The 24,908-nt window shown below is 49.4% G+C and overlaps 8 protein-coding genes across 8 annotated transcripts; 3 read left to right on the top strand and 5 right to left on the bottom strand.

Moving 5' to 3' along the window:
- Window positions 1-575: 575 nt before the first annotated feature.
- Window positions 576-2,228, bottom strand: N7496_006538 (uncharacterized protein; the record flags this gene model as incomplete). The annotated part of the gene is made up of 1 exon (XM_056699467.1): window positions 576-2,228. One exon carries the CDS (start codon window positions 2,226-2,228, stop codon window positions 576-578), a length of 1,653 nt encoding a protein of 550 aa, XP_056554880.1.
- A 472-nt stretch (window positions 2,229-2,700) lies between these two features.
- N7496_006537 (SGNH/GDSL hydrolase family protein) lies at window positions 2,701-3,414 on the top strand (the record flags this gene model as incomplete). Its single annotated transcript, XM_056699466.1, has 1 exon — window positions 2,701-3,414. One exon carries the CDS (start codon window positions 2,701-2,703, stop codon window positions 3,412-3,414), a length of 714 nt encoding a protein of 237 aa, XP_056554879.1.
- Window positions 3,415-4,519: 1,105 nt separating this feature from the next.
- N7496_006536 (glycoside hydrolase family 11 protein) lies at window positions 4,520-5,104 on the top strand (the record flags this gene model as incomplete). The annotated part of the gene is made up of 2 exons (XM_056699465.1): window positions 4,520-4,791; window positions 4,852-5,104. The coding sequence occupies 2 exons, from the start codon at window positions 4,520-4,522 to the stop codon at window positions 5,102-5,104; spliced, it is 525 nt and encodes a 174-aa protein (XP_056554878.1).
- A 951-nt stretch (window positions 5,105-6,055) lies between these two features.
- N7496_006535 (uncharacterized protein) lies at window positions 6,056-6,498 on the bottom strand (the record flags this gene model as incomplete). The annotated part of the gene is made up of 2 exons (XM_056699464.1): window positions 6,056-6,194; window positions 6,281-6,498. 2 exons carry the CDS (start codon window positions 6,496-6,498, stop codon window positions 6,056-6,058), a joined length of 357 nt encoding a protein of 118 aa, XP_056554877.1.
- Window positions 6,499-7,518: 1,020 nt separating this feature from the next.
- Window positions 7,519-10,031, bottom strand: N7496_006534 (uncharacterized protein; the record flags this gene model as incomplete). The annotated part of the gene is made up of 2 exons (XM_056699463.1): window positions 7,519-9,339; window positions 9,420-10,031. The coding sequence occupies 2 exons, from the start codon at window positions 10,029-10,031 to the stop codon at window positions 7,519-7,521; spliced, it is 2,433 nt and encodes an 810-aa protein (XP_056554876.1).
- Window positions 10,032-11,159: 1,128 nt separating this feature from the next.
- On the bottom strand, window positions 11,160-13,329 carry N7496_006533 (uncharacterized protein; the record flags this gene model as incomplete). The annotated part of the gene is made up of 2 exons (XM_056699462.1): window positions 11,160-12,856; window positions 12,927-13,329. 2 exons carry the CDS (start codon window positions 13,327-13,329, stop codon window positions 11,160-11,162), a joined length of 2,100 nt encoding a protein of 699 aa, XP_056554875.1.
- Window positions 13,330-13,953: 624 nt separating this feature from the next.
- Window positions 13,954-14,888, bottom strand: N7496_006532 (uncharacterized protein; the record flags this gene model as incomplete). The annotated part of the gene is made up of 4 exons (XM_056699461.1): window positions 13,954-14,322; window positions 14,387-14,524; window positions 14,609-14,637; window positions 14,723-14,888. The coding sequence occupies 4 exons, from the start codon at window positions 14,886-14,888 to the stop codon at window positions 13,954-13,956; spliced, it is 702 nt and encodes a 233-aa protein (XP_056554874.1).
- A 5,429-nt stretch (window positions 14,889-20,317) lies between these two features.
- N7496_006531 (putative ABC multidrug transporter) lies at window positions 20,318-24,789 on the top strand (the record flags this gene model as incomplete). The annotated part of the gene is made up of 2 exons (XM_056699460.1): window positions 20,318-23,322; window positions 23,373-24,789. 2 exons carry the CDS (start codon window positions 20,318-20,320, stop codon window positions 24,787-24,789), a joined length of 4,422 nt encoding a protein of 1,473 aa, XP_056554873.1.
- Between the last annotated feature and the right edge of the window lie 119 nt (window positions 24,790-24,908).

Here is a 24,908-nt window from a genome sequence, read left to right as displayed (position 1 = left end):
TTAGAAAGTGGTCTGATTATTAAAAGTAGAGATATGGTTAAGGGCGGTGTGTAGGAGTTATTTCACACTAGATTTGTGCGACCATTCAGTCTAGGAGCATAATAACAATAATGAGAAATATCAGAACGCCTGGGTGAAGAGAGTATTATTTAGAATTACTGAATTTCTTGGTATAGCTAGTTATACTTTGCTGCAGTTAATTCAAAAGAAATCAAAAATTGCCTCTATGAAAATCGACGAGAAACAATCATCGGTCCAGATAGGAGCGTTTGATGTTGCGCACAATCTTGACCCATAGGCGAAAATTCTTCAATTTGACCATGGGGAATACCATGGGAGATGGACTGGGGAGGGTAAAGATGATAGCTTCAATTGCTGTGGAAAGCGATACAATAGACAATTGATATTGATAGAATAAATCAAAAAAAATCATAGGGATTTCCACAGCTACCAACAACACACTACTTTAACCCACACTGCACTACGAGCTCAAGTATGCTATTCATTGACAGAACAGATTATCCAAGACTCATCTCAACCTCTCCTTGGTCATGTCCGCACTAAAAGTGAAGACATTACGAAACGGCCTCAACGTTCAGGACATTTGAAGTCCCATCCAACATAACTCTTTTCTTCTGTGTAGACGCCTTTCGGGGGTTCGGTGCTTCAAAGATTTCATCCAACTCCTCCAAAGTGCGCCCCTTTGTTTCAACCATGAAAAGGAACACGGTAGCAGCTTCAACGAGACACCAGGCAATGAAGATAAAGTAGAGCTTCCAATCAAGTACCTGAATAGCGACTGGCATGCCAAATTGGTTGACCATGATGGCCGCGTTGAGAATGAGACCAGAGAATGCCATGCCTTTAGCACGCTGCTCGTAGCTGAGTACCTCAACAGGATAGAGAGATTGCAGTGGTGTGATTCCAAATGCATAGGTAACTCCGAAAATGTTGACGAACAGAATTGCGGCATAGCCCGCTCCCTTGCTGCCAGTCTCGCTGTAGATAGCAGCGGCGATCGTGATAATGACCCACCAGAAGGCGATGATGAGCAGAATTCGGTAGAATAGCCTCCGGCGGCCGATTCTCTCCACCAAGGAGGCACCAGTCATGGATACGAACACACCGACAAAAGAGGTACCCAGGTTGATGTTGAGGATAGTAATCGGATCGGTGACGCCGGCAGTCTTGAGGAACGCAGGCATGAAGTATCCAGTGAAGCCAACGCCGCACCACTGGGACCAAACAGCCACCATCAAGTTGCACATCACTCGATAGCGCGAGGCACGGTCCCGGAAGAGGGAGCGATAGTCCCACCAGCGCTTATCCGCACCATCGGTCTTGAGGCCGGCAGCGTACTCCTTCAACTGGAGACTCAGATAAACCGAATCTGGATTGTCAAGACCGTGATATTTGGCGATAATAGCAGACGCTTTCTCGGTGTGCCCTCTGCTATAGAGCCAACGTGGAGACTCGGGGAGGAAAAAGACGGCGCAGAGAACAATTCCTGGCATGAGCAGCTGAACCCAAGTTGGGATGAGCCAGGCCTTATTTCCTTCATAATTCTGACCAGCTCGGAGGGTAGCGGCAGCAAGGATTCCACCCACATTCCAGAGGGTATTGTATAGGCCAGTCAAGGGTCCACGGTAGGCTGGATGCGCGAGCTCGACGACGTAGATTGGCGCCGCGGAAGCTGCAATGCTGTTTCCAAAGCCGATCAAGAAACGCCCGGCAAGATACTGGCCTAGGGAGCCTGATATTCCGGATGTTCCTTCAATGATAGCACCGGCACTGACCAAGAAGCAGCCAATGGCCATGCCGACACGACGGCCCCAGGTATCAATTGCTGGTCCAACAAATGGAAGAGCAGATGCACCGCCAATCGTAATCATGGCGGAAATATAGCCTGCCTTGATGCCCACGATGGACGCACCGAACTCTTTCTGGAAGGCTGGCATGACAAGCATATTGCCCATCAAACTGCCATCGTAACCTTGGATGGTTGAAACAAGAAAAGCAACGCCAACGCAAGCATAGAGCTGCAGTGAACGTCGGTGCCATTTCTGCGGAGGTTCTTTCTCGATTGCGGCTTTGAGCGCCTCGGAGCCCTCCACAGTGACCTCGTGAAGGCCGAACTTCTCTTTGTCGTCGTGATCGTCATCATTGTCGACGGTTGGGCTCTGACTGACATGTTCGACAACTGGTTTGACATCATGAATTTCCGCCATTGTTGTCGAGGATGGCAACGACTGTAGCCAAAGTCTTATACGAGGCGTATTTTGACAGGATAGGTGTAGAGAAAAGCTATCTTTCTGAATCTGTCTTGCTTTTACTGAGATTCTAGGCAGACTTTATCCTGTTCAATAATCTGCAGGACGCTATCACAATTGTTTAACTCTGTGGAGTGCAATGCTTCCCCAGTAAGGCCCGAACACCCCGTGGGGAAAGCTAAGCCGTGGTTCCGCGTTGCTTGTTACAACTCAGCTTCCTTTCCCGGGGCTAAACGGCCGCTCGTTTACCCAAACTTGTTTAGCGGCTGTTTGAGTAAACTTGAGTCAGTTTTGGTTTTTAACTTTCCAAGTCCGTCAGTCCCCGCTGGCGGTAGTTAAATAGACATATTCCATAGAATTCATCTGGCGACACGAGCACGCTTCTGTTAATAATTTTGACTTTTGGCTCTCCCCCCTTGATCGCTTAGAAATGCCGCCGCTAGCACCACTCGATAAGATCGTGCTTTTTGGAGATTCAATCACCGAATTGAGCTCAAATCAGGAACATGGCTTTAGCCTGGCTCCTGCTCTTCAACACGAGTATCTTCGCAGACTACAGGTCATCACCCATGGATACGGTGGCTACAACACCGAGCACGGGCGCCACCTCCTCGATCCCATCCTTGATATGGAGATAGCAGGTGGCCATGAAATCCGTCTCATCACCATCTTTTTCGGCGCCAATGATGCTGCCGATGTGAGCTGTACCCAGCAGCACGTTCCTGTCGAGCGCTATGCGGAGAACTTGAAGTTTATTGTCTCGAGAGCTCAATCACGAAAAATTCCCGTTATCCTTGTGGCGCCGGCAATCGCTAGCAGTGGCGAAGAGAGTCTACTCAGTGGCTTGAGCTCGAGGAGTCAACTTTACTCCGAGGCCGCCTGTAGTGTAGCCGAAGCGCTAAGTGTACCGATCGTGAACTTGTGGGAGGCTTTCTCGCATCATGAGCAACCGAGCAACCTCTTCACCGATGGTGTTCACTTGAATGGCCAGGGATACAAGGCTTGGTATGAGGTACTACTTCAAACAATCCGAGACCGGTACCCGGCGCTACGGTCCGAAAATCTCCCTTGCATACTACCAGGCATTTTTGACATCGAAAACAATAATCTACCGGAGTCTTTGTGGAAACCTCATGTTTCTTAGTCCCATATGTGAATGGGACCTATCAATTTTAAGAACGGTCAAAGTTTTGAGGATTAGACTTCAAGTTGTGCTTGTGAATACTCATAAATCTCATGCGATGGGCCATGAAACAAATGAAAATCTGGATCTACTCAATACGTCAAATGCCACTTCTCTGTGTGAATTCATGAATCTTGCCCAGGTCCTTTGGACTATGATCCACTCCAAGTAGGTTACCGTCGCACGTTGATGCCGATTTACGGGTGAAGAGCCTTTATCTGGGCAATCAGCCGATGGAAAAGATTAGTATTCCGCTATAAAGGGTGCTACGAAGTGGACCTTCAACGGTCGCTTTCTAGACCTGCTCTAACACTATTCTCGGTGTCAGCAGTAAATCTAAATACGTAGTAGATTATTCTTCTTTTAGCGAGATCACGCCACGGCATATACGCAGGGTCTTCACATTTTGATCTTGGCAGGGACCGAGAATTGCTTTTCAAACGAGCGGAGCTTTCACGCTGTCAGAATAAACGAGGAAGCAAATGAAAATGCACAGGGTGAATTATCCGCTGACAAAATGAGAGTGAATTTGGTGATAGAAGGTGGTTTACCACGGAAAATAATCTCATTCCGATAGTAGCCACGTGAGGGTTGCCGACGAGCCGATGGACTCGGGCTTATATACAACCTCGTCCGATTGGTTGGTTTCCACTTTAGCCGTGAAGATATTAAGCTAGGGGAATGCCGGACGAGACTAGCAAAGTCAATTATACTTTCCCGGTCTGAGCTTCTGCGTGGCTCTATTTTGGATGAATTCGGTCTGAACTTGAGTTTCTCCGTTTCAGGGTTACAGTGTAGCTTCACCACCTCCACAGTAACAAGTTAGTGCTGGAATATCCCCAGATTTTGCAACCCCACACTCCATATTCCCCGGATATTGCATCCCTTGAGATCAATTTGTAGGCAATTGGTGTGTAGTCTCTTCTTCGATGTTACGCGATGAATAAAGTCTAATGTAGAGTAGAAGTTATATAAACAAGAAGATGTGCCTCGAAAAAGATCTCAACCAGCACTTTCGAGATCACCATTCTCTGCCAAGTCGTGAATCATCGTCAAATCTTTTAACATGCCTATCCTGTCCTCCATTCTTCTTTTGGGCTCTGCCATAGTCGGCTCCTACGCAGCCCCAGCTGAGGACCTTCCTCTGGCCAAAAAGTCTGTCGCTGAGCGATCCGTCCCGCCAGGCGGTGGTGATAACAATGGTTATTACTATTCCTACTGGACCGCAGGCCAGGGTACCATTGACTACGAGAACTACGATGTCGGTGGATACTCTATCGATTGGTCCGATGTTGCAGACTTCACTGCTGGAAAGGGATGGATGCCCGGTAGCGACAGGTACTTGATCCCCGAATCATAAACAATGAGCTGCAGGCTTTGCGTACTGACAAATCTCAGAACTATCAACTACTCGGGCAGCTTCACCCCAACTGCCGGAAATGCTCTTCTGAGTGTCTATGGCTGGACGGTCAATCCCCTGATCGAATACTACATCACCGACTCCTACGCTACCGACCCTAGCACAGATGCAAGTGCTGGGTTCACTTACATGGGCTCGGTTGACTCTGATGGCGGCACCTACAATATCTACACTGCGCCTCGTGAGAATGCAGGTTCCATCATTGGCACTGCGAACTTCACTCAATACTAGTCTATTCGAACCACTCCTCGGGTTGGAGGAACTATCACCACCTCGAACCACTTTAATGCTTGGGCATCCCATGGAATGAGCTTGGGTACTTTTGATGCGTCTTCCTACTGCTATCAGATTCTTTCTACTGAGGGTCTTTGGGGAAGCAGTGGCTCCTCTGCTATCACTGTCTGGTGATCTTGTTGAGGATTCAATCGACTGGGTGGTCTTTCCCTGACTCAATAGGAATCATATGATTGTCCTAGCTTATAATATGATAGTGTTATTTTGTACCAGCTTTTAGTGTATCTGAACAAAGTTGAGAGCTCAGGATATCGAAATCTTCCACTTTCCTAAACACTAAACTCGCAGCCAACCCCTTAATTTGGGGCCATAGGAGCCGCCTCTTCCTATCCATATAGATGATCGCTGACGCCGGGTCAAACCTGGACAAACTGGCAGGCTAAATTTACTAGTGTAAGGCTCGCACGTTGGTGGTGTGCTCAGGCAGCATAAAAGGCTCCCTAGACTCGCAAGTGATCGCCACTGTGGACCTAGCCAGCTCTGTTAGGAAGATGTCCGGGTATCCCCGTATCTATCTATCCGTTAAGCTACGGTTTACAATCGAGACGCTCATTTAAGTTCTCATCGATGGTTGGAACAGGGCACAAGCAGTCTAGTGACTACATCTCTCACTTGTTCCCGCTTTGCTTACAGTTAACAAGAACCCCGAGTCTGAGCTTATATTATATGGGAAAAGTAAAACGACTTGGGCTTCTTTCTTAGCTGGAAGCTATATATCAAATCATCGAAAGTAGTAACGTGTCGACTTGGTATCTATTCCAGACCTTCCAATCTAAAAAGATCATACAACCTTCATTCGCAGGAATCACAACAAGAAAAGTAAAATAATACAAAAGCCAAAATACAAAAAAAAACATCCTCCTTAACTTTAACCCCCATCTCTATCCCTCAAGGCGTCACAGTCCCCAAATCCATCGTCCCCTGCCCGGATCCCTGCTGCCCCGGGACAACACTCTGTTCCAAAATAACCGCATAGAACTTTCCTTCCTCGGAAGTATCATGATAACGACCCGCAGAAAGGACAGCCCTGCCACCCACAAAAGAGAAATATAGGGTTAGCTTGGCTGCAAAACAATAGGAACTAGGTTACATTGAAGGAAAGGTTCAACATACCACCCCTTGTACTTTGGCTGATTGAAAATATCAGTGAAAACCTTCAAAATGCGTAAAGGCAGTTCCAGAATCGATGGTAGGTCTGGGCCATCGCCGCAAATGGGCAGACCGAGTTTGTTGACGGGGAGGTAGAGGACTTCTGCGGTGTTGTGTGGGTTGCGCGTCTCCTGGAAGATGAGGAGGCGGCGGGAGGGTTGCGGGTGTTGTGGTTTGTTCATGGCGATGTGGATATCGATGTTGAAAGAAATAGAAAAAGTGGCAGGTTGAGAGTTTGTATTATCTCCCCTTGGATATCCTGGATATCAAATATCCCAGTAGACGTTGCGCGAATCAGGCACTTGATGGTGATACGATTTCAATGTTTTTTTTTTCTCCGGGGTTGGAACTGGAGTAGGTGTTTCGCACCTCGCGCTGATGAGAGTATTTGGATCTGGAGACGCTATCAGTATAATCCAAAATAATGAAGAATCGCGTCTATCTATATAATCTTACTGAATATCTGTGGGTTCAGCTGGTGCACTGTTCGTACAGAGAATCGCAGCGACAGGCTCTGCTTATCGCGTCGAACCGGCGATCAAATCGGAACGTGGAGGGGGAACCGCGGGGCAAAAAAAGGGGGGAACCACCTGCGTAGTTTATCTGCGCCACCACGAGGGAGGATCTTTGATAGATCGCGATTAGATAAACGTGGTCGCGTCGTGGTCAAGAGGTATGCGCTTATGATGAATCTTGAATTATGGGGGAGTTTCTCTGGTGGATCGGTGCTGTGCTGCGCTTCATTTGCCGTACGCGTTTTATGGTGGTGGGGCTCGAGGAGATCCGCCACGAGCGCGTGATTCTTTACTTATAGCTGGATTGTGATTAGCGAAGGGGATTTATAGTATTTGGGGACTATGGGCCCTATAATATGTCCTATTTTAACTGGAGAGAAATACTTTTCAACATTAAGGTTGTGTGAAAGCGTAGGAAATAAACAAGTTCAATATAATCGTATAGTAAACATTACTATTGACATGGATGATAATCGAGCACGAAGAAATAAAGTCTGATAAAAAGTGTAGAGAAAGACATTGGGTATCATGGAAGAAAAAGAAGGTATCATGAAGGCAAAGGAAAAGAAAAAGAACAAAAAAGGGAAGGAAAACAAGGAGAATGTACAGGAACAGAAGGGGCTGCCAAAAAGTAATCAAACCTGGAAACGCAGTCCATAGCAGAAATCATCCGCATATTAGTATAAATTAAGCATCGAGTTCACCATCAAGGACTCTCCGTGCAGCATCTAATCGTCGACGCAGGACACGTGCAGCCTTGGAGTCTGGATCCGGCGAGGTCGTGATGGCTTGAAGGTCCATGCAGACCTTTCCAAGACTCGAGAAGAGCTGCTCCAGCATCTGGGTGTCATCATCATTGATACCGCCCGCAGTGGGAGTCGCAGAGCCCGGGTGCGGACTAGATGCTGCGCGCACCGTCGAGACAAGCGAAGAAACAAGCGATGTCGGCGTCGCAGAGCCGGCCGTTGAGCGACCAGTCATATCCACGCTTCGTGCGGGAGATTGCTGAACTTCCACTGGAGTGGCATTTGTGTCTTCTCGGGAACCACGGGGCGTTGCGGAGCGGTCTGTTTCAATGGCAGCATTGGCGTGTTGACCGTGGTGGCGGTGACGCAGTTCATGGTTGAATTTGCGATCCCAGTATAGAATGTCGTCCTCATCATCGGGCATCGGCTCACCCTCGGTAGCCGTAGCAAACGTAGCATCGGTCGAGGCAGAAAGAGAACTGTTGGTGCGCGAGTGTCGCACCGAGTGCGTGGGTCGCGTTGTCTCAACGGAGCCATGAGAGCTGACGCTATCATGACGCATCTGCTGCGAGAAATTGCCCAAAGCACTGTGAAGAATGAAATGCTCGTAATCAAAGGCATCTTCACGTTCCTCGTGGGGCGTGGCTAGGTCTGCATCGAGTGGTTCACGCAGAATCTCATTCAGCGCTTCTCGGTCAATATCGCCGTCGTCATAGTAATCGCCCTCCTCGGCATCCTCGTACATGGTCTCTGCTGCAGACTCACGGCCATCGTAGTCAATGTCATGACCCTGCCACGATTCGCCTGTGCCTTGCGCGAGATGGGGGCTCTGCTCAACGGGGCTATCATCGATACGCTCATGATTATAAGACCCCTTGCGATCCTTCGAGGCAGTCTCCGTATACTGTCGGGATTGAGTTTCGCGTACATATTCCGAGCTCCCGTCTCGTCGAGGATTTGACCCACGACTGCTGCGTCCGTCACGAACCTCAAGCCCATTCTGATACCAAGGGTCCGCGGCAGTCAAAGGACTAGGCGTGCGCAGACTTTGCAAGCTGCGACGTCGCATATTATCTTCTTGTGTGCGCACCTTGAGCGAGGAGATCTTGATGTGAAGACCCTTCATCTGGTACTGAAGGTCGCGCACTTGCAACTGCGACTGTGCACGGCTGGGCGGGCCGAACGAGCTATAGACAGGGCTGAAGTCACCTCCATTGGATTTGGAGTCGTCCTCGGACAAAATGCCCAAACCTCTCGGCGAGGAGCAGGATGAGCTATCTTCACGGATGACGGGAGACTGGATGACGGGAGATCCGGCAGAGACTGGAGACTGCGCTGACTTAGGCGATTGTATTTGGAGTAAATGCGGGGGTCGGATGGACGAGATCGACGCGCGATGCGTGAGATACGACCGCGTAGGTTCATACCGAAAAGACCGGTCGTCATTGTGAAAGTTGGACGTGCTACTTGATCCCATCGCTGAGACCGACCGAGACACTCGCTTCGTATCCGACGACAAGCTCGATTCAGCCGGGAAATTGGTTTCGCTATGCACGCGCGAATGCCGATTAGTCGAGCCATCTTGCGACGGAACGAAGGACTGGCGTCGCAGAGCCGATCCCTTGCGATCAGCTTTCGAAATCGACCGATACAATCCACCCGGGTGCAAACCCATAGGCGAGGTACTACCCGGCGCAGACGGCGAAGGTGAAGGCGTTAGACGCACCGCCGAGCGTGCGCGATTCAAATTACCCTCCATCAACTGTGAAACACGTCAGCTTCGCACTGGAATATTCCAATGCTTGGTCTCGCATTTTTGCAATGGCAGGTCTCTCCACATACCGTCAGACGCTTCTTTGCATTCTCAAGAATCCTCTCCGCCTCACTGCTCAAGATCGCCGACGAGAACTCTTCCCCAGGACCCTTACCCTTGACAGCAGATGCAACAATGCTGCTATCAGGCAATCCAGTGCCCGTCTTGACTCCATCCCCGGTACCATTCTTGTTTGCGCTCTCCACCGCATTGACATTGGGCGACGTCTCCGGCGCAGTCTGCGGCGAAGACGCCTCTCCCGAGGTGCACCCGCTTCGCGCACTCACCGTCGAGCTGGAGCTATTACTCCGCGCCGCATTCCCAGAATCCTGATTCTCCGATATGGCCAATTGACTCCGACTCCTTGGAAGAGGCGAACCTCTTGACCCCTGCGCGTGCCTCTGCTGCTGGTGCTGCGAAGCTTGAGCATCGTCAAAGACCTCAGACCGCGCGGGCGACATTTCCTCCCCAATATCGGACAAGCGACGACTGTCGTCGTGGGAGCGATGGCGAGAAAAATTTTTCTTGGGGCGCGCGGAGCCGGCATGATCGGCGGCGTTGTAGCGGGCATTTAAGTTGGTCAGGTAGACGAGTTGGGAGGGCGGGGGAGGGAGTTTGGGATTCGCGCTCGCTGCCGTCATACGGCAGGATCATGTCCGGGTCGGTCAGAGTGAGGGAGGGCATGCGTGATGGGGGGAAGGCCCGGGGCCTTGGAATTGCGTGTGACGGTTGAAGAGGAGAAAAGAGGTAAAAAGGAGAGGAGAGAGGAAGACAAGTAGTTCCCGTGAGTTAGTTCGTCGAGTCTCGGGTTTCGGTCTGTTTGTACCCTGAAAAAGTTGCCCCTAACGGGCACGCGGTGGATGCGGTTTAGCGTGCCGTGATCATTGCCCGTTTAGGAAGGGTGCGGTTGAAGATATTCGTGTGCCGTTGGCTAAGAGAGAGTTGAGTCTTTTTGTCGTTATAGATTGATGGGTCGAAAAGCAGAATGGTTGGTGGGTGAAGGAGATTAGGTTGGGAGAGAAAGTAGTCGGTGTGGGTTGGGAAGTATACGAGTCACAAAAGATGCCCAAGTCAACAAGGCATTGTGTTCGTGCAGGAGAAGCTCATAGAGTTCTTAGCTCGTCCGTTTAATTACACCTCCACCGAAGGAGTCTAGAGCGCCCGTGCTTACAGTGGCCAATAGTAACGACGATTTTGGTTTAAGCAAATAGTGGACATGCCCCAGCTTCGTACAGTAGCTCGTATCTCATAGCTCAGATAAACGTCGTACAAGGGGCATATGCACGATGATACCGCTGCAATAGCTGCAAGCTGAGAAGCAAGGATACCTCTTGTTTCAGCCCAATCTTCGGACTTGAACCTAAGAATAACCATTTTGAATGGAACGAACCCCTGAGATCCCGCGGATGCAATCCACGGGAATCCACCACCGAGTGGAGACTAATTTCATGGGGATGATTGGATGATTGGAGGAATTAGAAGAACCAAAGGAATTACAGGTGCCATCGCAATAAAAAGTCCCTGGCTTCCAGAGTATACGGAGTAACTAACTAGATGAAAACTTCATGAACTACGGAGACAATTAACACAACTATCATCATAACATGCTTCCATAGAGATCATCATCAGAATAAAATGCTTTTATGCTTTTGATTCGGGACTCCGTTTGTACATACTACAAAATACTCGACATCCATGGAGAAAAGAAAACGCCCTTTCAAACAGTAACAAGAAAACATCATCAAGCCAATGCCCAAAATGCCCATAATCTATAGCTTCTCAAGCAGCAGCTTGGCACCGCTAGCTGCAGGTCCGGCCTTCTTCTCACCCTTGCCAGACTCCGAAGCCTGCGTCAGGGCCTTCTTGTTCTTCTTAAGAGTCTTGAGCAACTCGGCCTTACCCTTGAAGTCGTCCGACTCGGCCATCGCAACGATCACAAAGGTGTTGGGGCCGGTAGCCCACTCCACGACCTCATCACGGATCTGCTCATATAGCAGATCGTGGAAGTTCAAGGCCGGAGATACCTTCTCCACGGACTTGGTGGCGGGGTTGTAACGACCACCCTGCACGAGGGACTTGAGGAGACGGCCAAAGGCGGCGGAATCGCGCTTCTCGGACTCGGTCTTGGCAGCGTTGGCGACGGCCTCCAGGGCAGCACTCTTGTCACCGGTAGACTCGAAGAGAACCTCGCCGATGAACTGGCAGCCGAAGGAGGTCTCCAGAAGAGCCTCGGCACGGGCAGCAATAAAGGCGAGGAGAGTGGGAGAGGCGGCCGCAGCCAACTCGCTGCGACGAATAGCGGGATCCTTCTTCGAGGTTTCTTTCCGGATCTCACGAATCTCCTTCAACACCTCCAGGTCGGCCTCGGGAAGAAGCCACTTGGCGCGGTCGCCCGCGAAGGGGAACAGGACGGCAACACGAGCAACCAGGTCGTTCACCTGGAGGAGCAGCTCCTCGTTACGAGCCTCCTCGGCATCGTTCTGGTTGAGAAGTTCTGGGAAGATGGACTTGCCGCTCAGTTTCGTGTCATCAATTACTTCGTATGCGGCAAGGAGCACCATGTGACCGTTCACATCACCCGCCATCACCTTGACGGTATCCCTGTAGAACCGTAGCAGCAGCTTACGGTCCTTGGCGTTGGCATAAGCGAGACTCAGAGACATCAGACGGGAGCCGGACGCGGTGAAAGCCAAGTTCTTCACCAGATCGCCCTCCTCGTCGCCCTTGAGCAACTCAATGAACTCGTTAGCCTCGCTGCTACCGGGCTTTGTGCTGAGGAAGTATTGCAACATGGCATCGTGCAAAAGAGTGAAACCAGTGGTCTTCTTCTGAACCATGTGGTTGATGAGCTCATGCAAGAAGTGCATGATAGGTCCCCGCTTCTCGGGGTGTGCCTCCAAGATCTTGGCCAAATCCGAAGTCTCCTTGTCGTCTTGGAAAATGGCAAACTCGGGACCGTACCACTCACGCAGAATCCGTCGGCGCTGCTCCTTGGATGCAACTGTGCGGTAGATATCGTCCAGAATCCAGGATGCCTCCGGGTGGCGGATCAAACGCTTGACGTGTCCGTAGAACTCGGGAATGATGAGGTCGCGGGTCTCTGCATCACCGTGTACAATCAACTTGCCAACCAGGAACTTGGCGTAGCGGCTCTGCGCCAGCTCCTTGTAGCTGCCCTTCAACTCCTGCGCAATCATCTTGCGTTGTTCCAGGTTACCGTACTTCAGGGCAGTCTGGATGACTCGGACGGAGTCGTGCTTGAACACGAAGTCGCGGACACGGCCGGTGATAATCTCGAACAGCTCCTTGATGAGCTTCTTGCGTTGTTCCAGAGGGACGTGGGACTTGCGGCGCAGCTGCTCCCAGAGCTTCTTCGAGCGGGCGATCATGTCGGCGTTGGGCTTGGCGGCCTTGCGCTCCTGCTGGAGGGCCTTTTGCTTTTGATGCGACTCGCGAGAATTACTGCCTATTAGCATTATGCGTGTTAGTCTCGTCAAATTTCATTGCCAGGAACCCTGACGGGTAGAAGGACGTACTCTTGGGCTCCTCGCCGTTTTGTTGATTGGTATCCTTCTTGTCCGACTTGGCGGGCTTCTCCTCGGCTTCCTCACTGTCCTCGTCTTCATCGCTCACATCATCCATATCAACATCGTCGGCCGTGGCATCCAGGGTATCGAAATCGTCGTCTCCAGAATCCGAAGAAAGATCGTCCATATCAAAGTCGTCCTCGTCATCTTCAGAGTCCTCCTGTTGAACCTTCTTCTTGGAGGTCTTCTTGTCGGACTTGCCAGACTTAGAGCCCTTCTTATAAGAAGTAGCAGCACTCTTCTTCTCTGGCGCAGCAGTCTTGGACTTCTTCACTGGTGCGGAGACCTGACTCTTGCTCCGCTTTCCATTGCGGTCCTCGGCGCCATCGACGCGACGCTTGACACCGGCCATTGTCAATATAGATCACAGCGACGCTGATTTTATCGTTTGACCAGGTAGGGATAAAAAGGTGCGTGGGATTCCGAGCTGCAGATGCTCGGCGTGCTGGTGGATAATTTTTTTGATTGCAGGCGGAGGGAGTTTTTTTGCCGGTTGTTTGCAGGGTTTGCACCGATAAGGGCCACCGATTTGGCGGAAACGAACAAGATTTCCATTCTAGACTTGTAGGGAAAAGCCTTTTCAACTACAAAAGTATCAAATAGAAATTGAACTATTGATCATGATGATTAATCGCATGATTCATATGGCAATATATATAGCCAATTCTAAACAAAATGATGTGGAACGAGTGGACTAGGTCTTGCGGTACCGCCATTATAACCAGTCCTCGATCAATGGTCAGGGCAAAAGAAAAGATAGAATATACAAGGAAAGAACAAGAAACGAAGGCTGTGTATCCTCGATAGAAACATGCATCCATGAAGGACAGCTGCGTGCCCAGTGGATATCATCGAGAAACAAAAGACCGTGGCCCGAGTCAATGATCAGGCCACCCCAGATAACCCGAACGCCCCGAGAAATCAAACCCAATGTCGAAAAAAAAGATCGTCTTATCATGCATGTTCAAGGCGTCCGTTATTCCCCATTTTCAAGGGCGGGCGCTACAGTAGTCGTTGGTGTCTTGACGGCGCTCAACTCCGATCCAACCCCACTCTGTCCACGCTTCCTGCCGGGGATGTGGAACCCGAAAGATGTTGACGACTTGTTCGCTGGTTGTTGGGTGTCGTTAGATGAATCGCCAAATCGTGCGAAAATACCCTTTTTCTTGGGCTTGGCATCGTCGTTGAGACCAACATCCTCGAAGGCTTCCTCTTCCATGCGTTCGGGCCGTTCGAAACTGGTGGATCGCATGGACGGGGAGTTGATGCGGCAGAAGCGGGAGTCTAGGGATGTCCGGGAGGGCGCGGCTTCGGCGTGTATCACTGGGGACCGCGCAGAGATGTCCTGCGAGAGATTAGTATGGGTTTGTAGACCGCCGGGCCAGGTATGGTAATTGGGGAGAGTGTACAAATGACCGGCGGTAGGAATCGAATGATTCGCGGGATATGGAGAATGGTTCATTCTCGTCGACAAGATCACGATGGTTTGTCGATCGCGATGAGCCGGGGTATCGGTGCCAGAAGCTTTGTTTCTCAGGGGGTGAGGGCTATGTATGCACTGTCAGTCGGTATCTTTTTCCCCTCCCTCTGGCGTCGCCGGTCGCATTGTTCAATCGTGAGGGAGTATATACCGGAAGGTAAACGCCACTATCGTTCACCACTATCGGAGCCGTAGAGATTAGCATGCAATTCCACTGGCGTAGATTTCTCTTGCATCCCGGAATCCAAGTCCCGTCGAGACGTACCACTCAATTTGTACTCGGGAGGCTGTTCGCCATCACAACTCCGGCGCATAGTAATGGGAGCGGGCCCCGGGCGGCCGTTTGGCGATAAATGGGCCTCGTCGAAACCATCGGACTCGAGGCCATTGGGCTGGGCCTTCCGACCGAGAAGATTGCGAAAAGGAGGCATAGTGAAGGACCAGATGTGCGTGAAAGGAAAAGAAGGAACAGAGCCAGAAAATCGAGTCCCAAGGGAACCCCGGAAAAAGCGAATGAGGGGACCAACTGGAGACTTCTTTTTCACATGATCTGCGCCCCGAGACTTCTCCGATCCCTACGTCATGCCTGCTCTTCCTTCTTTTCTCTCTTTACACTTCTTCTTTTTTGGTGAATTTCTTCCGGCGAACCACAGTGCTTCTCTCATCATCCCTGTCCATTCCCTTTGTGGTCCGATGGCTCTACAATCCTGTTCCTGACTCCACCCTCTACTTCCCCCCTCCCCGGATGAGGCAGTGCCCGCGTGAGCATCTGGTGGTGCAATGCATTGAAGCTACGCTCAGGGCTAAATTTTAGTGCCTCTAAGTGGCCAGCTCACATCCAAAAGAAAAAGAAAATTGACTCCTAACCAGTCTTAGCTTAACACCTCCGCACTCTCAGGACTTGCAGGTCTACTGTTGGTGATGGACACACAAGCTTGCCTATTTATGTAATTGATAGGTCACTCTGTCGATCAATCACCTTGTTTGCTGATCTTGTGATACTACCCCAGTCCTTATCTTCATGTCTTCGGATATTCCAATATCTACACCACTCGATTTAGGAAGGCTAGGCCTAGTGTCTGATCAAGCGAGTATTGTCACGTAAAGATCGTGTATTTGTGACGCTATTATCATCGTGCGAACGATCGGATTCTTGCGATGCCTGGATTACATCCCCGGGAACTTAATTAAGAGTCGGGTACGCTAACATATATCTTCAGCATTTGCTGTATCTCATTACCGTATAGTTGACTAGCCTTCTGCGCTGCAAATGGCAGCCTTGCAGAGTCTGCGGAAGGAGACTGTCCGGGCTCTGAGAAAGCGAAATGATAATGCAATCAATTATCCATATCAAACTCCCTTTCTATTGACGAAGAAATAAAATAATATGTCGCCACTGTCCCTTTAGGGAGCGGCAGGATCTGTATTGGGGTTGGACATGGAGCCAAGTGCAAATCCCGACACCCGTTACGTCTCCGAAAGAGAAGTAAATCCATGGATCTGAATATAGCTACAATAGGACTAGGAGCTTCTGACATGATCATTCTTGGCCTTTCTCACTGCAGAATGTCGACTCATGATTGTGATGCCTCCTGTCTAATTACGCAATCGACACTAAACGCGCAGATATACTAATAATGGATAACTCCACCGGTATACGCTTCAAAGGCTTCTGGGCAGGAGTTTCAACCATGTCTCTAACCCCGGGATTGTTTAGATCATGTCTCTGCTATGAATTCCCAGAATCAATCCAACCTCCCGGCTTATCCATCCTCTTCATACCCCCCATCCTACAAATCCAGAGACTGTACATCCAACTTACCTGACACATCCATCACGGAAGGGGAAACCACCATTCATATTCCCACCGTTGATGATCAGGCCGTCACTATCTTCGATTATGACGAGAATACCGGAAATATTACGAGCAACATGTGGAAGAAAAGGTTTCACCGACTGCGTGAAACGCTAGCGCATATTTTACCAGTTCTGCGAAGATGGCTAGAATTATTTTGGAAAGTGGCGATTTCAGTGCCCTTCATAGCCTTTTGCATTATGGCCGTTGTGGCAGTGGGGGTTTCGGTCATACTGGTTGGTTGTGTGACGGCATCGATGTTCATCCCCATATCTGAATTCTCAGAGCCCGTTGCTCGTCTTTGCCTGGTTGAGTAGGTACTAGACAGATGCAGTATTGAGCACTTCCATACCGAGAATTGAGATACCAAACATCACCGAAGCAGTTCTAAGAAGCCGTGAAGATGCTTCAATGAGGGGCGAATAAGCTCCAAGCATCAGAAAGAAGTTCTAGCACACAAATCCAAGGAGGATCGGTAAGTGCTTAGTTCAACATCGCTGGAGATACCATCGGTTGTGCTTTTTGGATAACTATCGGATAAATATGATTGTATCTCATTGAAATACTGATTTGCTATTTGAGAAATCCTCGCGTCCATTGTTTTATATGAAAAAATGCATCTTGATTAGATTGCTCCCTATCTCCGGTCTATAAAGTGTATCCTAAGAAATTAGGCCTAATACTTTAAGCTGATGGTAGTTCAGAAAGGTTACAAAACCGCGCTAATATCCTAACCTCTCTGTACTGTTTACCCATCTAAAGGCCGGCAGCTCAACGCTTAACTATGTTCAACCGGGTAGAAAGACATGATAGCAACAAATTTCATTATTACTTTGTAGGTTGATCAGTACAATAGCGAATTAATGAATGGTAGTATACAAGCAAAGCGATAAATCGTATCTACCCCTTTCATATCTTCTCCACCTTGCCTGCTGTCTAAATCCTGCCAGGCACACTTTCACCCTCTCATTTCTGGAACTGCTTCGACAAATATAAAACACACTGTAGATGATAGGGAAACTGCCAAAAGGGGTTGTTTTTGTATTAACACTATCCACTCTTATGACGCTGCGAACGAAGACAGTCGACATTGCTCTCACAACCTGACTCGCAGGTCCCGTCTGAGCGAAGTTCGTTCCAGCCGCAGTCATATTTGACCTCACAATCGACTATCAGTCGCGTTAAGAGAACTGGCATAAGTACCGTTGGAAGTGTTGATAAAGCTGAAAATGGAGTTGTGAGTAGAGCTATTCGCAACGCTGTCCGTGAAGCTCACATTGGCGGTTGAGTAAGGGGTATTTCTGGAGAGAATATTCTTGGCGGGCGCAGCCTGTTCAGAGGGGCTCGGGGGCTTTGAGCTTGGGGCTGTATAGGCTACGACTCCCCAAATGAGGAGAGCAAGAACTGTCAGGATGATACACCCAACAATGATTACTGCTATCCAGCCCCGGGCTGCATTATGCTTGTCTTCGCTTTCTTCAGGACTGCTTTGTTCGAAGTCAAAAATAGCTGTGCCATCTGACCCATGTGGTGGGAGATTACCGGACTCGAGGTCCTCGTTGCCTTATATTGTATCAGCTTCTGTGACCAGTCAAGAGGAATGGTATCTATACATCGGGCAAAAGTACCGTTATTATGAACCATAACTGATAATTCTTCCAAGGGTTGATAATAATGAGAGTGTTGAAGATCTTTGTATTTGCAATGATCCTGGGAGCTGCACTGGAATATGAGTGTGATATATGGGTATGGCCGCGTCCCTTTGCGGATCCGACAAGATATTGCGGCTCAACAACTATGGCTTAGACACTTTTTTTCTTTTCTGCATAGGAACAGACCCTTTCCTATTTCATACGACCCTTATGTAATTTGGATCTCATCTTCGGGGATGTAAGTATGGATCACAGAAACTGTTATGGATGACCATCCATCTCAACTGTGGCTCCAGGTTAGATGATCCGATGCCCAAGATTTTTACGGCTGTCCAATAAGGGTTATCCAGTAAGACTAGGCCACTTCTACTAAAATATTACCACATGACCTGAATCACAACCCTTGCACCGTCACAGTTCAGCACCATAAGGAGTATATGACTTCTGACTCAAGAGAAAGAAAGTCTGAACGATGGAAACTAGAGCGATAGCATTATATATAATTCAATCTTGTTTCTCGTATTCTATCTGATTTAGAAGCAGAAGCTGTTTTAAACTTAGATGTGCAAGAGAAGACAACCAGGTTTCGTCCTAAAGCAGCAAGGACTCGCCCCCTTTCCTGCACAAGGAAGACTATCCATGCTCAAGGAGAATATGTGAAAAATATCCATAACTGTTCAAGACTAAATCTATAGGGCCCGCTCGCCAAGGATATCGCCAAGATTAAGGTGGGTTCTTCGTCTTCTATAGATCTTCGTCAGCCCCTTAAGTGGTCCCACTGTCACATGAAAGACATTTCTTGATGGCCATGTGTTCTACCAAAGCCTTATGGGATATTTTCATATCGAACAGCCAAAAACTAGTGACAGAATATCCTAATCGTTGCCCCGTTGAATGACACCATTTCCCATTAACTAAACAGACCTTCAAAAATTACGGCAAAGTCATAATTTTCCACGCAATGACAGCTGTACGTTCTGAATTTGAATATAATGTCTTAGAGAAAAGGTTATAGTTATCTACATAATACATAGAGCTTTTACTATCGGCCATAGGGTGTACTCGGACCTGGGTTGTGAGGCCCGGCCCGCCGCACTCAAGTCGGACCGTCGGGCATCGGGAACCGATATGCACACTGGTGGTGACTACGGTATCAGTCGCTTGCCATGCGGGGCTCGGGGTTCGGTCTGACCCCATTGATACCTGATGCTGCCGAGAGCTGCCTCGTGAAAAGACCTTGTCGACAATTTCCACTCAAAAGCCGAGGGCGACAAGATTTTTTGAAGGAGCTTTATAACAGTTGTGTAGATATGCAGGGTTTAAAAGCATAGCCAAGACATGTCACAATTATGCCTGATGCCTAGCACTTCACTCAAGGCAGAAGGTTTTTTGTACTTTTAGTGGAAGTCCAGCTCCAACATATGTTTCAACTTAATTGTGTGAGATGTTCAAAATGCGCAGATCAGAGAGCCGATGCCGACATTTGAACTCTAAATGTGCGAAATGCAAAATTGAACCTTATGATGCAACTATCAATGGATAAATTCACTAAGAGCGCATACTAGCTTAGCAATTGAATATGTAATGCTATTCACGTCATTGTCCAGCACTCGAGACGGAAGTTCTGATGGAGTCTAGCCGTCGGAGCAATTATCAGCCCGATTGACCCCATACCTAGTAGCCATAGGCTTAGGAATGACCGGGCAGACGGGCGTGGGCATGTTTGTAAGCCCAATCTACTTAAGATATTATGCAAATACCAATGCATTAAACCAAGTTTATGAGTAAGCTATTCGACTACGAATTGATTACTATTCACTCTCGAGCCGAGGTCTTCCGACTGCCAAGGCCATCTATTTCAAGGCCGATTGTTTTCTGTCGGGCCAACTGAGGCGCCTTTCCGGTGGTCAGCCCGTGCCTCCGATTGGGTGAACCAGTTATACTCTGGCCCACACCTTGCGAGGATGGCTTTTGATATGGAGGCAGACGACGCAATTCGCTGATATTTACGATGATTACCACAGCTTAAATTTTGGTGTGATTCATCCCCACGTAAGATCTCAGGCTCGGATCAAAATTACTTTCCGTTCCGCGTGAATTACAGCTCCGAATCGTAGCGATGAATCTTGGCATGGTTTGGTGGCAACTTAGGTAGCCAGGCCCCATGCCTTCAATTTTCTCAATTGGCTCTAGAACTCTGGCAGGTGGATACCAAATGTCTTCCGGTGGATTCAAGGCATCCCAGTATTGTGGCCCTTCCCCGGCCATATAGTCATGAGGATATCCCATCTGGTACTAGAATTCCATTCATTCTTTATCCAATCCCTAACCTACGTCGCTCTTTTCACCTACCATGTACGTCGTGAAAGAGGAAGACTCCCACGAGGAGGCTTCCCACAATCTCGACAATGAACATGGTTATAATCAGGTGCCACCTTCATCTGCCTCCTCCGATCACTCCGACAAGACCCTCGCATCACCTACAGATATACGGCCCGAGATCGACGCCGCAGATGCTCAATTCATCACTCAAATGGTCAGCTGTGACAAGCAACTATCCAAGATTGCGTCACGAGTCATAGGCGCTGATGACCCTGCGCTCGATCCCGAGAGCAAAGACTTCGACCTCTCCAAATGGCTACGCTTCATTGTCCGTCAGCTGAACCACGAAGGCATTCTTCACTCCAAAGCCAGTGTCTACTTTCGCAATGTCCATGTCACAGGCACCGGTGCTGCTTTGCAGCTACAACAGACCGTGGACGGAATTTTCACCTCCCTTCTTCGTCCACGAGAGACATTCAGTCTCGGCACTAAAACGCCGAAGCAAATCCTGAAGCAATTCGATGGCGTTCTTGAAAGCGGCGAACTCCTCATTGTACTTGGAAGACCCGGTTCCGGCTGTAGTACGTTCCTCAAGACTCTGTGTGGAGAGCTACATGGTTTGGAGCTGGACGAAGCTTCCGAGGTTCATTACAGTGGCATCCCTCAACAGACGATGCAGAAGGAATTCAAGGGTGAAATGGTTTATAACCAAGAGGTTGACAAACACTTCCCTCATCTGACTGTCGGTCAGACTCTTGAATTCGCTGCCGCAGCCCGTACTCCCTCTGCCCGTCGGGAGGGACTGTCTCGTGAAGAATACGCCCAGTCGTTCACCAAGGTGATGATGGCAGTCTTTGGACTTTCACATACCTACAACACCAAAGTGGGCAATGACACTGTACGTGGTGTATCCGGTGGCGAACGGAAGCGTGTTAGTATTGCAGAGATGGCTCTCGCTAGGGCTCCGCTCGCTGCGTGGGATAACTCAACGCGTGGTTTGGATTCAGCGACTGCTTTGCGCTTTGTTCAATCACTACGACTAGCCGCAGATATCGACGATTCAGCCCATGCTGTCGCCATCTACCAGGCCAGTCAAGCGATCTATGACTTGTTCGATAAGGCTGTGGTTCTGTATGAAGGACGTCAGATCTATTTTGGTCCTGCAAGTGCTGCAAAGGCTTTCTTTGAGCGACAGGGCTGGTACTGCCCATCGCGTCAAACCACCGGAGATTTCCTTACATCAGTCACCAACCCGATCGAGCGTCAGGCACGCGAGGGTATGGAGAGCCACGTCCCGAGAACGCCAGATGAGTTCGAGGCTTACTGGCACCGGTCGCCTGAATACCAGGAGCTACAGCGTATCATGAAGCAACACAACGATGAAGTTACCTCTAACTCAGACGGCAACGTTCGCAAACTCAAGGACCAGAAAATCCAGGCTCAAGCAGACCACACTCGTTCAGCGTCGCCGTATCTGCTCAGCGTGCCGATGCAAATCAAGATGAATACTAAGCGCGCGTACCAACGTGTGTGGAACGAGCGTACATCTACCATCACCAGCTTTGTCGGAAATTGCATTATCGCATTGATTGTCGGATCCGTATTCTACGGCACACCATCCGAGACCAGCAACTTCTACCAGAAAGGCGCCGTGCTTTTCTATGCAGTACTCCTTAACGCCCTGACAGCCATGACCGAGATCAACAGTTTATACTCACAGCGACCGATTGTTGAGAAGCACAACACGTATGCTTTCTACCATCCATTCACCGAAGCTATCGCCGGAATCCTGAGTGATATCCCCGTCAAATTCTTACTCGCGATCGCCTTCAACGTCATCCTATACTTCCTCAGTAATCTCCGACGAGAACCCTCGCAATTCTTCATATACTTTCTCATCAACTTCATCATCATGTTTGTCATGAGTGCAGTCTTCCGCACCATGGCTGCCATCACCAAAACTGTGTCCCAGGCCATGACTCTCGCCGGTATCTTGATTCTGGCATTGGTCATCTATACAGGATTCGTTGTGCCGGTCCCATACATGCATCCCTGGTTTGGTTGGATTCACTATCTGAATCCCATCTACTATGCCTTTGAAATCCTAATTGCCAACGAATTCCACGGTCGCGATTTTGCCTGTTCCTCGATGATCCCGGCCTACCCGAACATGGACGGTGATACCTTCATCTGTTCCTCCAAAGGTGCCGTGGCCGGTCAAAGCACGGTCAGTGGTGATGCATACATCTGGGCCTCCTATAAATACTCCTATACGCACGTCTGGCGAAATTTCGGTATTCTGATTGCGTTCTTGATTGGTTTCCTGGCAATTTATTTCGTCTGCACGGAGCTGAACTCATCAACCACGAGCACCGCTGAAGTATTGGTCTTCCGGCGGGGACATGAGCCAAAGGCCTTGAAGAATGGCGGCGCCGATGAAGAAGACACTAATGGCACACAGGTTGTGGCCTCTAATGAGAAGTCTCAATATAATCTGCCAAACCTGCCTCCCCAGCGAGATCTCTTCACTTGGCGTGATGTCGTTTATGACATCAAGATCAAGGGCGAGCCTCGAAGATTGCTTGACAATGTCTCCGGCTGGGTCAAACCAGGCACATTGACTGCCTTGATGGGTGTCAGTGGTGCTGGCAAGACCACATTGCTAGACGTGTTGGCCCATCGTACCACTATGGGTGTCATCACTGGTGACATGTTCGTCAATGGAAAACCTCTTGATTCTAGCTTCCAGCGGAAGACGGGATACGTTCAACAACAGGATCTACACCTTGAGACAGCGACAGTGCGCGAGAGTCTTCGATTCAGTGCAATGCTTCGCCAACCAGCTTCCGTCTCGAAGGAAGAGAAGTACGCGTACGTCGAGGAAGTTATCTCGATGCTGAACATGGAGGAATTCGCCGAAGCGGTCGTGGGTGTGCCGGGTCAGGGTCTCAATGTGGAACAGAGGAAACTGTTGACTATCGGTGTTGAACTGGCTGCTAAACCCAAACTGTTGCTGTTCCTTGATGAACCAACTAGGTATGATCCTCTTTCCATGTTACTCAAAACGATTTACTAACCGGTTATAGCGGTCTGGACTCTCAGAGCTCTTGGGCAATTTGTAACTTCCTACGCAAACTCGCCGATGCCGGTCAGGCAATCTTGTGCACCATCCATCAGCCCAGTGCAATTTTGTTCGAACAATTCGATCAGTTGCTCTTCCTGGCCCGTGGTGGTAAGACTGTCTATTTTGGGCCCATCGGTGACAACTCTCGCACCCTCCTCGACTACTTCGAACACCACGGAGCCCGCCCCTGTGCCGATGATGAGAACCCGGCAGAGTATATGCTCGAAATTGTCAACGCTGGCACCAATCCAGAAGGCAAGACTTGGTTCGACCTTTGGAAAGGAAGTGCCGAAGCAGCAGGTGTGCAAAACGAGATTGATCGTATTCACGAGAGCAAGAAGAACCAGCCCGCGCACGATCCGGATCAGCTTCCAGACCCAAGGGAACAGTCCGAGTTTGCAATGCCCCTCATGAAGCAAATGCCCATCGTCTTTACCAGAGTGTTCCAGCAATACTGGCGGATGCCGGACTACGTTATTGCGAAAATCATGCTTGGTCTCTGTTCCGGGCTCTTCATCGGCTTCTCATTCTTCAAACCCGACCATTCCCAGCAGGGTATGCAGAACCAGATTTTCTCTCTTTTCATGATCTGCGCCATCTTTTCCTCCCTGGTTCAGCAAATCATTCCATTGTTCTTGACCCAACGGGCCCTCTATGAAGTCCGCGAACGTCCCTCCAAGACGTACTCCTGGGTCGCGTTCATGACCTCGTCCATTCTGGTTGAAATCCCATACCAGATCATCATGGGTATTCTCGTTTATGGTTGCTACTACTATGCCGTGGATGGTATACAAAGCTCCTCTCGGCAAGGACTAGCTCTCCTATTCTTCTTGCAATTTTTCGTGTATTCCGGCACTTTCGCAGATATGGTCATCGCAGCCCTACCGGATGCTGAAACAGCAGGCGCCATCGTCACTCTTCTGTTCTCCATGGCCTTGACATTCAACGGTGTCATGCAGACCCCTGATGCGCTCCCTGGATTCTGGAAGTTCATGTACCGCGCCTCGCCCTTCACATACTGGGTCGGCGGTGTCGCTGCCAACCAAATGCATGGACGGGAGATCAAGTGCAGTGATACGGAAATGTCTGTCTTCAACCCTCCGTCGGGCTTGACCTGTGGCCAATACCTCCAAAAGTACCTATCCGTGGCGCCTGGGTATCTGGAGAACCCTAATGCAACTCAGTCTTGCGCATATTGCTCTCTCTCAAACGCTGACCAATATCTGGGCTCCGTGAGAATGGTATGGGATGAGCGATGGCGCAATTTCGGCATTTTCTGGGTATACATCGTATTCGATATTGCCGCCGCCGTTGCACTTTACTACTGCTTCCGTGTGAAGAAGTGGAACTTTGGTTCGAAGAAACAGAAGTCTGCTTAATTTAGAGATAATAATTTGGAATAGAACCCATAGACTGGATATATAGAGCAACAAATTGAAACACATTTCATCACACAAACAAGCCAGCGCGAAGACCTCTTAATAGCTTCCCGAGTTGT

Source organism: Penicillium cataractarum, assembly GCF_028827025.1.
Source record: "Penicillium cataractarum strain IBT 29864 chromosome Unknown utg000005l, whole genome shotgun sequence".
In the NCBI taxonomy this organism is placed as follows: Eukaryota; Fungi; Ascomycota; class Eurotiomycetes; order Eurotiales; family Aspergillaceae; genus Penicillium; species Penicillium cataractarum.
This window is presented reverse-complemented; position numbering and strand designations above follow the sequence as displayed.